Genomic DNA, 15,000 nt, shown 5'->3' on the forward strand with positions numbered 1-15,000 from the left:
TGAATCCTCTTTGGAGGAAAGAGACGATGACGCTCACCGGCTCTCCTTCCTGTCTGGCTGCCGCCTCATCAACATGAACACACTTCTATGAAGTCTGCTTTGGGTCACGTGGCTCCAGCTCTGCTGTGAATCCTCTCTCTTTTCTCCCTCCATCTTCCCGCTGTTTAATATTTCAGGCGTCTGATGAAATATAGATGGACGACAGAAGAGAGGATGACTTCACTTCTCATCTCTCTCCAGATTATTATTTCATTCCTCTGTGGGGAGGAAAACATGAAGAGAGACGTGGAGTCTGTATTCTGGGAGAAATATTCACTGTTCTCTGTCGTGGTTTCACTCAGGATAGAAGTATTCAGGATAGAAGTATCCAGGATAGAAGTATTCAAGATAGAAGTATTCAAGATATAAGTATTCAAGATTATTTTTGAAATTATATAAAACATATAAAAGGAAATAAAGTTTAAATGAAAGAGAAATCTTCAATATTTAGCAATAAGGTAACTCATGAATGCAATGTGTGTGTGTGTGTGTGTGTGTGTGTGTGTGTGTGTGTGTGTGTGTGTGTGTGTGTGTGTGTGTGTGTGTAGATGAGTTCCGGGGCTGCTCCGTGGTGGAGCTGATGAAGAAGGAGGGCACGACGCTCGGTCTGACGGTCTCAGGCGGCATCGACAAAGACGGGAAGCCGCGGGTTTCAAACCTGCGACAGGGAGGCATCGCCGCCCGGTAACAACAACCACTTCCTGTTTGTTCCCTTAAAGACAAAGAGGAATTCAGACACTTTACACTTTGATTGGTGAAGAGACGATGCAGTTAAACGTCAGCTGAATAATGAGACTCAGACATAAACGACAAAATGATCCGCTGTATAATTTATGTATGTATATATATATATGATGTATATATTTATAAGTATTATTATATGGCGGCGTGCAGGAGCGACCAGCTGAACGTGGGCGACTACATCCGAGCCGTTAACGGCATCAACCTGTCGAAGTTCAGACACGACGAGATCATCAGTCTGCTGAAGAACGTCGGGGAGCGAGTCGTCCTGGAGGTCGAGTACGAGCTGCCGCCCATCTGTAAGTACTGCCAGAGAGTACTCCTCGAGGTACTGGGACCGGTACTACTAGGGGTACAAGTGAGTACTTCTATATACACAGCGGTGCAGTGCAGGGGTCAGAGGTCATGTGGTGTGTTGTTGTGTTGCAGCGGTGCAGGGGTCAGGGGTCATGTTCAAGAACGTAGAGGTCACGCTCCACAAAGACGGGAACAGCTTCGGCTTCGTCATCAGAGGTGAGTGTGTGTGTGTGTGTGCATTAGTGTGTGTGTGCATTAGTGTGTGTGTGTGAAATGATGAACACGGCTGTGTGTTTGCAGGTGGCGCCCATGAAGACAGGAACAAGTCACGCCCGATCGTCATAACAACCATCAGGTCTGGTGGTCCGGCTGACAGGTGAGTGACCTCTGACCTTTGACCTAAAAACCTGCTCGCTCTCTCTTACCCGCTTACTCTCTCTCTCTCTCTCTCTCTCTCCAGAGAAGGGACCGTGAAGCCGGGTGACCGGCTGCTCAGCATCGATGGGATCCGTCTCCACGGCAGCACGCTGTCAGAGGCCATGAGCATCCTGAAGCAGTGCGGCCAGGAAGCCACGCTGCTGCTGGAGTACGACGTCTCCGTGATGGGTCGGTTCCTTCTCCCTCCTTCGGCCGCGTGTCTCTGAACTTGGCAAACCTCGAATGAATCAAAGCAGAAAAAAAAAGTAAAAACTAACTTTTTTCCTTCCGTCAGATTCGGTCGCCACGGCGTCGGGGCCACTGCTGGTAGAGGTCGCCAAGGCGACGGGCTCCAGCCTGGGCGTGGCGCTGTCCACCTCCATGTTCTGCAGCAAGCAGGTCATCGTCATCGACAAGGTCAAACCTGCCAGCATAGCAGACAGGTGACCCCAGCTCTGACCTCTGACCTCTGACCAACGACTGGTGACTTCAACCAAACACAGAAACTCACTTCTTCTTCTTCTTCTTCTTCTTCTTCTTCTTCTTCTTCTTCTTCTTCTTCTTCTTCTTTGAGAGCAGATGTGGCGCTCTGCATGCAGGAGATCACATCCTGTCTGTAGACGGGAAGTCCATGGAGTTCTGTTCTCTGGCTGAAGCCACTCAGCTGCTGTCGGCCTCCTGCCAGACCGTCCGCATGGAGATCCTGCCTCAGCACCAGGCCCGCCCGGCCCTGAACGCACCGCAGCACGGTATGAACACACACAGACCGGCCCTGAACGCACCGCAGCAGGGTAGAAACACACACACACACACACACACCAGGCCTCCAGACAGAGAACACTAATGCAGAGGAGTCATCATGAGCCTGTTTATCCGACAGCATATGGACAACAATCTGTCCTCATTTCAACAGAAAGGATGACGACAGCATCGTGAAAACCAAGGATTTAAAATCATTCTGAGTCAGCAGGGGATCCTTCCAGAGCGAGAATTTAACACACAGACTGCAATGAACATAATGTTTGTTCCTGTGTGGGTCAAAGTGAAGAAACACATTAAGAATGTGTGTGTTTTCATTTCACTTCACCACAATTCAGAAGGAACATTTTACATGTTTTAATACTTTAACTACTGTAACATTTTAAATGCAGGACATTTATTTCCTACATAATACTTTTGCAGTATATATTTATACTATGATAGTATAAATATAATGTATATAGATGTCTGACACAAATGCATCTCCCACATTTGAATGATTCTCCTTATAATGCAGCCGACCCTGAACGCATCACAGCAGCCGCCCCGCATGCAGATAAATGATCTAATAAAAGATTACACATCTTTTATAAAGCTGCTTCCTGACCTCTGACCTTTCCTCCTGTCTTCACCCGGACACCCTGTGTGTGTGTGTGTGTGTGTGTGTGTGTGTGTGTGTGTGTGTGTGTGTGTGGGTGCAGTCAAGGTGCAGCGTAGTGCCCGCACTCTCCCCTGGGAGACCGGAGGCTCCGCCCCCATTCTCCCCCCCTACCACTACAACACGTACCACCCCGACCAATCAGCTTCCAGATCGCACAACCGCCATACAAACAACCCTCGTACGTCCACCTCCCTCTCTCTCTCTCTCGCTCTCTCCCTCTCTTTATCCCTCTCTCTCCCTTTCTTTCCCTCTCTCTCATTCTTTCCCCTTTCTCTTTTTCTCTTTCTCTCACTCTCTCTCTCTCTCTCTCTCTCTCCGCAGCCCTCAGCCACTCGTTCTCTCCCGGCTCCATGTCGGCCTATAGTCTCTCGTCCCTCAACATGAGCACGCTGCCCAGGAACATGTATCCCACGAGCCCCCGGGGCACGCTGATGAGGAGGAAGGCCAAGAAGAAGGACTTCAAGAGCTCCTGTGAGTCTGACCTCTGACCTCTGACCTCTGACCTCCTCTGTGCGTGTACAAGAGCGGTGAAAGTACTAATACCACGGAAACCGTGGTATTAGTACTTTCACTGCTCTTGTACACGCACAGACACGCACAGAATCCTCAACATGACCCGTCTCTCTCTCTCTCCACCCGTCTCTCTCTCAGTGTCTCTGGCCTCCAGCACCGTCGGCCTCGCCGGTCAGGTCGTGCACACGGAGACCACGGAGGTGGCGTTGCTCGGCGACGGCGTCATGGGGTTCGGCCTGCAGCTTCAGGGCGGAGTCTTCGCCACGGAGACGCTGTCCTCGCCGCCGCTCATCGCCTACATCGACCCCGACAGCCCGGCGGAGAGGTACGTGGTACTGTTACTACTGCTGGTAGTACTGCTGGTAATACTGCTGGTAATACTACTGTGTGTGTGTGTGTGTGTGTGTGTGTGTGTGTGTAGGTGTGGCATCCTGCAGATCGGGGACAGGATCTTGTCCATCAATGGCGTTCCCACTGAAGACTCCACTCTGGAGGAAACCAACCAGCTGCTCAGAGACTCGTCCATCACGGCCCAGCTGACGCTGGAGATCGAGTTTGATGTCGCCGGTAACCACACACACACACACACACACACACACACACACACACACACACATATGAAGGCAGATTTGTGTCTTTTTTACCCAAGCAAATTTCTAGTTTGTAATTAATTATCTCCAAATCTTTGTTCTCAATTAAAAAAAATGCTCTAAAATAATGCGCTCTCAAAACAAAAAAAATTTTCCCCAAAAAATTGCTGAAAAAAAAAAGCATTTTTAACAGCAGAATTTCTTTTTTTTAGAGAAAAAAAAAATTTGGAAAGAAAATTTTGAGATTTTTTTTTTTTGATTTTTTTTTTTTCGAGCGTTTTTTTTCGAGCATTTTATTTAAAAGCGTTTTTTTAGAGGTTCTTTTTTTAGAGCGTTTTTTTTTTTTTTTTTTTGAGTAAATTTTTTAATTAAGAGCAAAGATTTGAGGATAATTTACTTACAAACTAGAAGTGAGCTTGGGTAAAAAACACACAAATCTACCTTCATACACACACACACACGCAGACAGACACACACACACACGCAGACACACACACACACAGATTATTCTTAAAGAAACACACAGTTTCGTCCAAAGTTTTTTTCTCGTTTCTGCTGCAAATAAGAAAAAAAAAATCAAGATCGAAGTTTATCAAAAACTTTATTGTTCTCTGAGATTAAAACCAAAAATCAATTTGAGTAAAAAATCCCTGTAAATCCATCATTTCTTGCCTGAATGTTAACGCCCTACTTACTTATTTACTGATGTATTTATGGATTTACGTCTCAGATATTTCCGTCTCAGGCGTCCGGCGGGGGCTTGATTGACAGCCTTCTTCTTCTTCTGTGGTGTCTGGCTGTCATCTGTCAGACAGACGTCCTCCCACAGCCGCGAAGCAGCCGAAGCAGATATCATGACGCTAATAACGGGCTCCTGATCCACTGCATGAATATATAAATATAAATATATCTGGTGTCGTCTTCATTGATGGAAAAACATCGGAGCGGGTTTCTGGTGACAGCAGCACAAACAAATAAACACAGTAAACGTTCTGTGTTCATTTATTTAGTCCTTTCTTTTGTTTCGCTTCTGTCTTGGTTGCTGACTCCGCCCCTCTCGTGGTCACATGACCTGCTGTGCTGACTCCGCCCCTCTCGTGGTCACATGACCTGCTGTGCTGACTCCGCCCCTCAGAGTCCGTCATTCCCAGTTCAGGAACGTTTCACGTGAAGCTGCCGAAGAAACCCGGAGTGGAGCTGGGCATCACCATCAGCTGTGAGTATAGTCTGCACTACGTAGTATTATATTAAGTAGTATAAATATAATATAGTATTAAGTTAAGTAATATTTAATATAATACTATATTATGTCTCTCTGTCTGCAGCTCCGTCCAACAGGAAACCAGGTGACCCTCTGATCATCTCTGACATCAAGAAAGGCAGCGTAGCACACAGGTACACACAGACACACACACACACACACACACACACACAGACACAGACACAGACACACACACACACACACACACTCACAGCTTCAGATAAATGTACTTAGTTCATCCAACAGCGTCAGTTGCCTGTAGTTGGTTAATTAGGCTAACGGTCCGGGTCAGCATGTGTGTGTGTGTGTGTGTGTGTGTGTGTTTTGTGTGTGTTTAGTAGGTCATGTGTTTTGGAGTGTGAAGCAGAAAATATGCGTTAGAGAGCTTCTGTCAGCAGGTAGCATCTGTTTTATTATTATAGAATATAAGTGTTGGATAACGCGTGCGTGTGTGTGTGTGTGTGTGTGTGTGTGTGTGTGTGTGTGTGTGTCAGGACGGGGACCCTGGAGCTGGGAGACAAGCTGCTGGCCATCGACAACATCCGGGTGGAGAGCTGCTCCATGGAGGAAGCCGTTCAGATCCTGCAGCAATGTGACGAACTTGTGAAGCTGAAGATCCGAAAAGACGAAGACAACTCCGGTAAAAACACGTCACCGCTGAGCTGCAGTGACTCCATCGCCCTCTAGAGGGCACTAATGATGTGCAATAATTAATAAATGACTTAATCCCTGTTGAATGAAACTTCATTGGCGTTGCAGACGAACAGGAAGTGTCCGGTAACATCATCTACACGGTGGAGCTGCAGCGGTACGGCGGCCCGCTGGGCATCACCATCTCCGGCACCGAGGAGCCGTTCGACCCCATCGTCATCTCCTCGCTGAGCAGAGGAGGGCTGGCCGAGAGGTACGAGTACCACCAGTACTGCTGCTGAGTACTACCAGTACTTCTATTGAGTACATCTTTTAGTACTGCTCGGGGGAAACAATGTCATTTATATAGAATAGGAATAAATCATTATCAACATGGAAATATAAAGGTGTCTCTTTGTGTGTGTGTGTGTGTGTGTGTGGGTGTGTGTGTGTGTGTGTGTGTGTGTGTGTGTGTGTGTGTGTAGGACCGGGGCTATCCATGTGGGTGACCGTATCTTGGCCATCAACAGCAGCAGCCTGAAGGGGAAACCTCTGAGTGAAGCCATCAGTCTGCTGCAGCAGGCGGGAGAGACGGTCACGCTGAAGATCAAGAAGCAGGGAGACTGTACGCACACACACACACACACACACACACACACCTACACGCACACACACACACTGGATCCTCCTTCAGGAAGCGAGTGTAATGTCGATAATGTAACAACGTTTTTCTCCTTTGTTTAGTGTCGAGCCCAAAGTCCTGTATGATTGGTGGAGGCCCTGGCACGGGGGCGGGGCTTGTCCACGAGCACCAGGACGGGGTGGACGAGCCCATCGTCACGGTGGCGCCTCCGTCCGGGCAGCGGGCGTTCGGCACGCTGCCGTCGGTGGACAGCGCCGTGGAGTCCTGGGACGGCTCCAACATGGACAGCGGCTTCGGTGCGCCGGGTAGGAGGCCGAGCGCCCGACCTTTTGACCTTTTGACCTCCGGGGGCGTCGGGTCACAACCGCGGCGCTAACGGAAACGTTCTCTCTCTGTGTGCAGCGCCGCCGTTTCAGTCGTCTCCGTACAGTTTCCACGAGTGGCGCAACGCCAAGACAATCAACAGCCAATCGTCTTGCTCCGCCCGCCAGCGAGCCAATCCGCTGTCAGACCTCGGCCTCAGCGACGATGACTGGGACCGCCCCCCGCTGGGAGGGTGAGACGCCGTTTATCGTTATGTTCATGTCACAGGTTTGTGTCCGTTAGGACGACTCAAACAAAGGAAAATATAACAATATTAATATTTATTAGGCTTTAAAAAAATATAATAAGATAGTTATAGATAAAGAAATAAACATGTAGCAAAATATTAAAAAAAATTAAAAATCATTCTCAACTGTTGATTATTACAAAATAAAATTTTAACTACAAATCTAAATATAACATAAAATACTACACAGTGAAATACTAAGTTTGGAAATCAATAAATATAAAAATAAGCATTTTGCCAATTAAATAAATACATTTTATTTGTTTAATAATTTTAAAATACACCAGATTTATTTTATATTTGAGTTTTTTATTCTAAAATGTCTGTCTATTTTTTATTTTATTAATTGATTTGTTTAGTAATTTATTATCATACTTAACCTTCCAAACTATTAGCGTGTTAGCGTTCCTAATTGGAACCAGTGGGAGTTGCTAGCCGCGAGCTAACAGCAGTAACAGCACTGTGTCTCTGTCTGCAGAGGCTGTAGTCTGCCCAGCGGTCTGATCACTGACAGCAGGTACCTCACTGACCTTTGACCTTTGACCCCACAGTCCTCTGTCACTCCCTCCAGCAGGAAACCCTCACCTGGTGACCTTTGACCCCTGCCTCACTGCAGAGGTTATCCCTCATGAGTCTCACCAGCATGACCTCCTCCAACCTCCTGTGTGTGTGTGTCCATCAGGATATTCTTCTCTCTGATTGGCTGACCTTTGACCTTTGACCCCAGGTTCACTGTGGGACACGATGGGACAGAACCAGACCAGGAGGAGAACTTCTGGTCTCAGGCTCTGGAGGACCTGGAGACCTGCGGGCAGAGCGGCATCCTGCGAGAGCTGGAGGTACTGAAGTAGTACTATTCTCGTAGGAGGAGGGAGGAGTAGTAGTACTAAAGATAGTAGTAGTACTAAAGATAGTAGGAGTAGTACTGAGTTATTGAGCTGAAAAGAGAAATGACTCCTTCTGTTCCAGGAGGCCGGAAATGAAGCGCACCTCCTCACTCTGGTATCCTCCTCCTTCCTCTCCAGCTACTAACTCTCCTCTCTCCTTCTCTCCTCTCCTCTCTCCTCCTCTCTCACATGTTAGCGTTGTCCACCATCAGACATGTTGTTATGTGACTCAGCAGAGCTCCACTGACCACGGTGATGTCATTGTGACATTTCAGTGACATCACCGGCTTCTGACCAATTAGCTGGCAGAGTCCCGTTGTCCCGGGCATGGCAGTTTGAGCAAGGCATGCTGGGAGAGCTTGTGCAAGGCCTCATGGGTAGTTTGTTTTGCCATTAAGCAGATCTGTGATGCGCGCATGAGTCCTCGATTGTGATTGGCTGAGGAGCTTGAGTGATGCGAGAAGGAACCGGAGAACCTTTAACAAACGTAACAGATCTGAACCCTAATACCTGTGTCTTGTGATAGCAGAACAGCAGGAGAACCCGTCAGGAGAACCAGTAAATCTTATCAGAAAAATACACAATAGAACATGTCAGTAGAACCTTTTTTCAGTAGAACATGTCACTAGAACCTGTCGGTAGAACCTGTCAGTTGAACTTGTCACTAGAACCTGTCGGTAGAACCTGTCAGTAGAACGCAGTAGAACCGGTCCTCTATTTCTTTGCTGACTGTGATTGGATGTCTTTGACGGCGTCTCCAAGGCGACCATCATGTCCGGCTCCAGCCTCAGCCTGAACCATGACCCCGCCCCCCTGCGCAGCACCCTGGGGCGCCAGGCCAGCTTCCAGGAGCGCAGCACCTCCAAGCCGCAGGTAAGCAGCGCCGCCCTCTGACCCCTGACCTGTGACCCCTGACCTCTGGACCTCTAGCCGCTCCTGCGTTCTGTCCTTGAAGAGCTCAGAACCTTGTGCCGTTCCTCAGGTGAGCAGCCGCTCCAACACCTTGCCCTCCGACCCGCAGCGCCGGGCCTTCGCCATGAGGAAGATGAGGCAGGAAGTCAACGAGATCCTGAACCAGAACCCTGTGGAACTCCACAAGGTTACTATGAGCCTCAAAGTGACCTGCCTGCATGAACTTCCTGTCAGTAGAACGCAGTAGAACCTCTCAGTAAACCTCTCACGAGAACGCAGTAGAACCTCTCACGAGAACGCAGTAGAACCTCTCAGTAACGCAGTAGAACCTGCATGTAGAACCTGTCAGTAGAATGCAGTAGAACCTGTCAGTAGAACGCAGAAGAACCTGTTAGTAGAACGCAGTAGAACCTGTCAGTAGAACCTGTCAGTAGAACACAGTAGAATCTGTCAGTAGAACCTGTCAGTAGAATGCAGTAGAACCTCTCAGTAGAACTGCTGCGGTTCTAACGCGTGTGTTCTGCAGCTGACTCTGGAGAAGCTCTCTGACCTGGAGGACTTCGGCTTCAGCGTGTCTGACGGCATGTTGGACCGCGGCGTCTACGTCAACAACATCCGACCCGGCGGCCCGGCGGAGCGAGGCGGGCTCCGAACCTACGACCGAATACTGCAGGTACCCAAACGCCGGCGCGTCTGCTGGGTGGAACCGGGCGGAATTCGCCCTCTGCGAGTTCCGCCCGGCGACAGCAACCCTCACACGCTGCGTCTCTTCCAGATCAACCACGTGAGAACCCGGGACTTCGACTGCTGCCTCGTGGTGCCGCTGATCGCCGAGTCCCCGAACCACCTGGAGCTCGTCATCAGCCGAAACCCCGCCTCCAACTCCTCCCCCTCGCTGCTGGCCAATCACACCGACGGCGTCGCCAACAGCGGCCATTCTCCTCAGCCAATCGGCAGCGACCTGGGGCCTTCGGAGTACTCCATTGGCCAGGAGGAAGACGGCGGTCCTATCAAGTGGAGCCAACCGGGGGACGGGCTGGGGGCGGGGCTTGGGATGAGTCAGGTGAATAATAAATCCGTATAGCTAAAGGAAACTGGATTGAGCCGGTTCCAACCGGATTGGACTGGAGAACAGTGAAACTAAGTTAAATGAAACTGGTTTAGACCAGTCCAAACTGGTGCTACACACCCTGTGGACAAACTCTGACCTTTGAACTGCTGAAGCAGCCTGAAAGCACACTGACGGACCGGAGCAGCACCTCACCTTTTCACTGGAACCAGTTCTGCATACTGATCCTACTGGTGTCACTAGAACCAGAACAATTACTACTTATCCTACTGGAACCATAGCCAGAACTACTGGTTAATGGGCACTGGTTTTAGCAGCCCAGAGCCATGGCTACTGATTCTATGAAAGCCGGAAGCCACAGCCGATGAATATACTGGTTTAGGATCAATGGTTCACTGGTTCTACCATCTTAGAACTGATCCGATTGAAGCCAGAGCCACAACCAATGGTCTTACTGGTTTAGGACATGTGGGTTCATCATGACCAGTGGTTCCACTAAAGCCAGAGCATCAGCTTGTGGTCTCACTGGTCCAAGACAAACTGTCCAGAACCGGGACTCCTGTTCCGCCTCACTCCGTCTTACTAGAATCAGGAGCGCGTGGCTACTAGTTGTACTGGTCCGAGGACCACAGCAGCACAAAGACTTGATGGGACTCCAGAACGTAGAACCTGCTGATGGACAAACGGGTCGCCAAGGAGACACGGGATGCTCCGATCGGGTTCTCACGAGTCATTGATCACTGATTGGTTTCTGTTCTTAAACATTGATTCAAAGTCTTACTGGTGTTTTAGGGGCGGGGCTACATTGATTGACAGGTCGACAGCAGAGACGCATACGGCGTCACTACGTCGCAAATACAGTCACTTCCTGTTTACTGGTTGCAAAAAAAGACAAATGGCGACAGGGAAAAAGCCAAACTGGAGGCTTCAAAGCGACCCACAAACCATTCGGTTACGTTCACTTTAATTCTAGGTTTTCAGGGACACCGTGATCGAATCTCTCTTCCAAATAAATAGTTTTTAAACGCCACGAGGCAACGAGGCACTTCCTGTATTTACTCTGCCAGAAATTACAATGCAGAAGAAGAACAAACAATTTCTCAGTTTTTTGTATCTTTAAACTCCCCACTAGCTCATGGAATGCTATCAGGCTAGCGCCATTAGCAATATTTAAGTAAACTTGGACGCAAAGTGCTAAAACTGGGCCAACCCGACATGTGGAGGAAGATCATGTGACCTGATCAAAAGCTGAATGTTCACAGAAAAACATTTAGTAAAGTTTTTTTTTTATTTTTTCGTTAGCACCGACAAATTAAAGGATTCACAGCCCAAATGATGGAAAACACTATTTATTGTTTTTTTTTGTTTTTTTTTTGTTATTATTATTATATCAATTTTAAGACAGAAATCAAGTTCTCAGCTGATATTGATCGGAGCGTCCCGGATGAAACGAGACAGAGGGTTTACTGTTAACATTTAAGTTCTGTGCCATGAATGAACTGCAGAGTGATGATGATGATGATGATGATGATGATGATGATGATGATGATACTGAGCAGTTCAATAAGAATCTTTTTCTACTGTTTACACCTGTTGGACTGGCCACACTGTGTACGTATGTATGTGTGTGTGTGTGTGTGTATGTTATGTGTGTGTGTGTGTGTGTGTTAAACACAAGGCCAGTTAAGCCCCTCCCACCTCGAGTCCTCGTCTTGGCTTTGCCCCGCCCCTCCCCCCCTCTTCTTCCCTGACCAAGAGGCAGCCAAGATGGCAGACAGACGTTCTAACGGACGCAGCTGATTGGCTGGAACCAATCAAAAGACAACATCTTCTCTGCCGTCTGTGATTGGTTCTCCTCGACAGGCAAGCCAACCAATCAGCTACTAGGAAGAAGCCAAGCATGCCCCTCCCCCTCCTACCCAGTAACAGTGATCTATTATGCTAATCGATCGGTGTGTTTCTTGATTGACTGTTGTCGTTTTCTCTGTTTGTTTGTTTCCATGGCGACTGAACCTAAAAAGATGTAAAATAGATTTTAAAAAACGGTTCAGACGCGTCGCCGCTCACATCGAGACCCCGAAACCTTCACCTCATACTCACGAAAACAACGTTACCTGAGAAAATAATCCTGATCGAACAGGAAACCTGTGACAGAAAATTCATTTTGCGTGTGTGTTTGTGTGTATGTGTGTGTGTGTGTGAATGTGTGTGTGTGTGTGTATGTGTGTTTATTTTGGAGCGATGTCAACATCTTCCCGCTCTCACCAAGGTCCCAACTCACTATTTAAACTGGCCAATCAGAACACTCGGCACCAAATGCTTAAAGAAACCCTCCCTGAGTGCTAGCATACAGTTAGCATGTGGCACAAGGCTAGCGTAGCCTGACACGTGACTAGCATCAGGTTTACACTTAGCACAAGGCTAATAGTAGCTCTGGTTACCACCTAGCAAACATAACTTCACCATTTGGCAAATGTGTGGATAGCACACAGCTAACACAAAACTAGCCAACATACCTGGATGTTAGCACACAGCTAACCCATAGCCAACAAGTGTCTAACAAAGCCAATGATTGGTTAGCACACACATTGCACAAGGCAAACATATAGCTAACATCTGATACACACAACTAGTACTTGGTTAGCTGACAGCGAGGGAAACGCTAACATCTAGTCTTTACCTCGCTGTGAGCTAACACAAGGCTAGCCTACACACTCAGATGTTAGCACACAGCTAACCCATGGTCAACACTTGACTAACAGCCATTATATTGTTAGCACATACTTAGCACAATGCTAATACAGGGCGAACATCTGGCTAACAGAACCAACTCTTGTTTAGCTCACAAGCTAACACAAGTATTTATTGAGCGCTAACACAATTAGCTGGTAGTCAGTTAGCACATGGTTAGCGTTCCCCATTCTATGGCTAACGTTACACAACAGGCTTGTTGATGGTGGTAACTATGGTAACTGGGTGGTAGCCTTTCCAGGTGATTAGCGCTGTTAGCATTTTTTTGCGCTGAGGGTCGTGGCTTCAAGAGGGTTCGATGTGAGATCTAAAGCCATACACACTGTGTTTGTGCGCATTTATTAAATGTGTGTGTGTGTGTATGTGTGTGTGTGTGTATGAGTGTGTGTTTGTGAAGAACTAAAGCTGCATCATGGTAAATACATAAATTACACAATAAATAAAAGATATACATTTAAAAAATAATAATGAAAACAGAAATGTGAATAAATACTGAAATAATTACGCGTGAAAATTAATTTGTACAAATAACTAAGTTGTTTTTTAAAAAAGCAATACATTTTATTTATTTTTTATTTTTGTGAATATTTCTAATATTCAAATGAACCTGCACATTTATTTCTTCATTTATTTCATATATTTATTTATTGAGTAATTTATGCGTGTGTTGTAACGGTAACTGTAAAGTGTGTGTGTGTGTGTGCGTGTGTGTGTGTGTGTGTGTGTGTGTGTGTGTATATATAACATTGCAGGGATTTGCACTCTAGTGATTCACCTCAGTAAGACATCCACACACACATTCATGCACGCACACACACATGCACGCACGCACACACATACACACACACACACACACACACATGCATTGCACTGCCATCTGAAATAGTGGGTCAGATTAGTTTCCATGTAGCTTCACCAACCAACCAAACTGTATTTTCTTTAAAGGAACAGGGATGTTGTAAAGTATTTTTGTACAAATTTAATACTTTGGTAGCATGTTGTTCCTGGTGTTTGTCCTGTCGGGCTCACTGCTCTCCTCACCCCCCTTTGTATGGACGACTACTGAGCAACAATAAAGATGAAGACTCGCTGGGAGGACTCAACTCCGTCTTTGTTTTTAATATTAAATAGGTTCATTTCATTTGATGTGTCATTTTTCTTCACACTACACACACACACATATATATATATATATATATATATTTATATATATATATATATATTTATATATATATATATATATATATATATATATATATATATATATATATATATATATATATATACAAATATTTAAATGATTACATGCAGTATAAATCTGCATCTACATTATCGAGAGACTTTTGTTTATCATGGGAATAACTACAACTAACAAACATTTTACGGTCGAATAATACAAACCTATGTAAATACTACTAATAATAATACGTTATAATAATAACCATCGTAATAATTCTGTAATATTTAGCGTTTATTTCTGAAAAAAAACTCAAACCGGATGTGAATTTAAGTCCTTAAGAATAGGCTTTAACGATTCTGGTGATATATTCAAAACAGCATTCAGTTAAAAAAAGAAAACTCACAAAAATAACAATATATTATAATTATAATTGTCGTAATGATTCTGTAATATTTAGCGTTAATTTCTGTAAAAACTCAAACCGGATGTGACGTACCCGCTCGGCGCTCTCCTCTCCCGCCTGCTGCTCGGTGGGTCTGCGGTGGATGAGTTCTGTCTGTTCCCGGTGTGCCGTCTCTGTCCCCGTTATAGCATCTCTCTACGCCGGTTCACCGCCAGCTACCGGGCGGAAACATTCACCGACGTCTCCCGGATAAATAACCCCGCCAGGAAACATGTCCACCGCGCTGGAGAGCTACATCAACCGTATCCTGCCGCTAGCTCACATGCTAACCGCCCGTCAGAATGAATGAGCTAACGCTAGTTAGCTTAGCGCACAAGCTAGCAGGCGTGTTTATTTATTGGTTTGTTGACGTAAAGTGACGCAGTTTATCTGTTTAGAGGCGCGGGATTGTTGGTAATAGATCTATGGATAGTTCAGTTAGTTATTGTGTTTTAATGTAATTATTTATTAATGTATATCCATAAAGAGGTGTTGTTTCTTTAATGGTGCGTTCAGGTACCGTGGCCATCGTCACCTCAGACGGGAGAATGATTGTGGTGAGTTTAAGTACCTGTTAAATACCTTCAACAGCGAAATG

At 46.4% G+C, this 15,000-nt stretch overlaps 2 protein-coding genes across 4 annotated transcripts in view; both read left to right on the forward strand.

Moving 5' to 3' along the window:
- Positions 1-13,878, forward strand: part of grip1 (glutamate receptor interacting protein 1) — a 28,311-nt gene extending 14,433 nt beyond the window's left edge. For all 3 annotated transcript variants that reach the window (XM_068586191.1, XM_068586190.1, XM_068586192.1), the window contains exons 3-25: positions 588-723; positions 934-1,079; positions 1,210-1,293; positions 1,378-1,453; positions 1,538-1,683; positions 1,790-1,937; positions 2,074-2,243; positions 2,955-3,092; positions 3,236-3,385; positions 3,566-3,752; positions 3,849-3,994; positions 5,153-5,233; positions 5,343-5,412; positions 5,773-5,918; positions 6,038-6,182; positions 6,394-6,533; positions 6,653-6,856; positions 6,954-7,107; positions 7,889-8,000; positions 8,811-8,921; positions 9,031-9,147; positions 9,487-9,633; positions 9,736-13,878. In XM_068586191.1, the coding sequence (XP_068442292.1) occupies positions 588-723; positions 934-1,079; positions 1,210-1,293; positions 1,378-1,453; positions 1,538-1,683; positions 1,790-1,937; positions 2,074-2,243; positions 2,955-3,092; positions 3,236-3,385; positions 3,566-3,752; positions 3,849-3,994; positions 5,153-5,233; positions 5,343-5,412; positions 5,773-5,918; positions 6,038-6,182; positions 6,394-6,533; positions 6,653-6,856; positions 6,954-7,107; positions 7,889-8,000; positions 8,811-8,921; positions 9,031-9,147; positions 9,487-9,633; positions 9,736-10,044 (3,263 nt within the window). In that variant the 3' untranslated portion in view covers positions 10,045-13,878. The remainder of the gene's footprint in view (positions 1-587; positions 724-933; positions 1,080-1,209; positions 1,294-1,377; positions 1,454-1,537; positions 1,684-1,789; positions 1,938-2,073; positions 2,244-2,954; positions 3,093-3,235; positions 3,386-3,565; positions 3,753-3,848; positions 3,995-5,152; positions 5,234-5,342; positions 5,413-5,772; positions 5,919-6,037; positions 6,183-6,393; positions 6,534-6,652; positions 6,857-6,953; positions 7,108-7,888; positions 8,001-8,810; positions 8,922-9,030; positions 9,148-9,486; positions 9,634-9,735) is intronic.
- Positions 13,879-14,467: 589 nt separating this feature from the next.
- Positions 14,468-15,000, forward strand: part of lsm8 (LSM8 homolog, U6 small nuclear RNA associated) — a 1,326-nt gene continuing 793 nt past the window's right edge. The window contains exons 1-2 of the mRNA XM_068586760.1: positions 14,468-14,665; positions 14,919-14,959. Coding sequence (XP_068442861.1) covers positions 14,635-14,665; positions 14,919-14,959 — 72 coding nt within the window. The 5' untranslated portion in view covers positions 14,468-14,634. The remainder of the gene's footprint in view (positions 14,666-14,918; positions 14,960-15,000) is intronic.

Source organism: Clinocottus analis, unplaced genomic scaffold (genome assembly GCF_023055335.1).
Source record: "Clinocottus analis isolate CAN_PGR_092001 unplaced genomic scaffold, fCliAna1.0.p SCAF_20, whole genome shotgun sequence".
NCBI lineage: Eukaryota > Metazoa > Chordata > Actinopteri > Perciformes > Cottidae > Clinocottus > Clinocottus analis.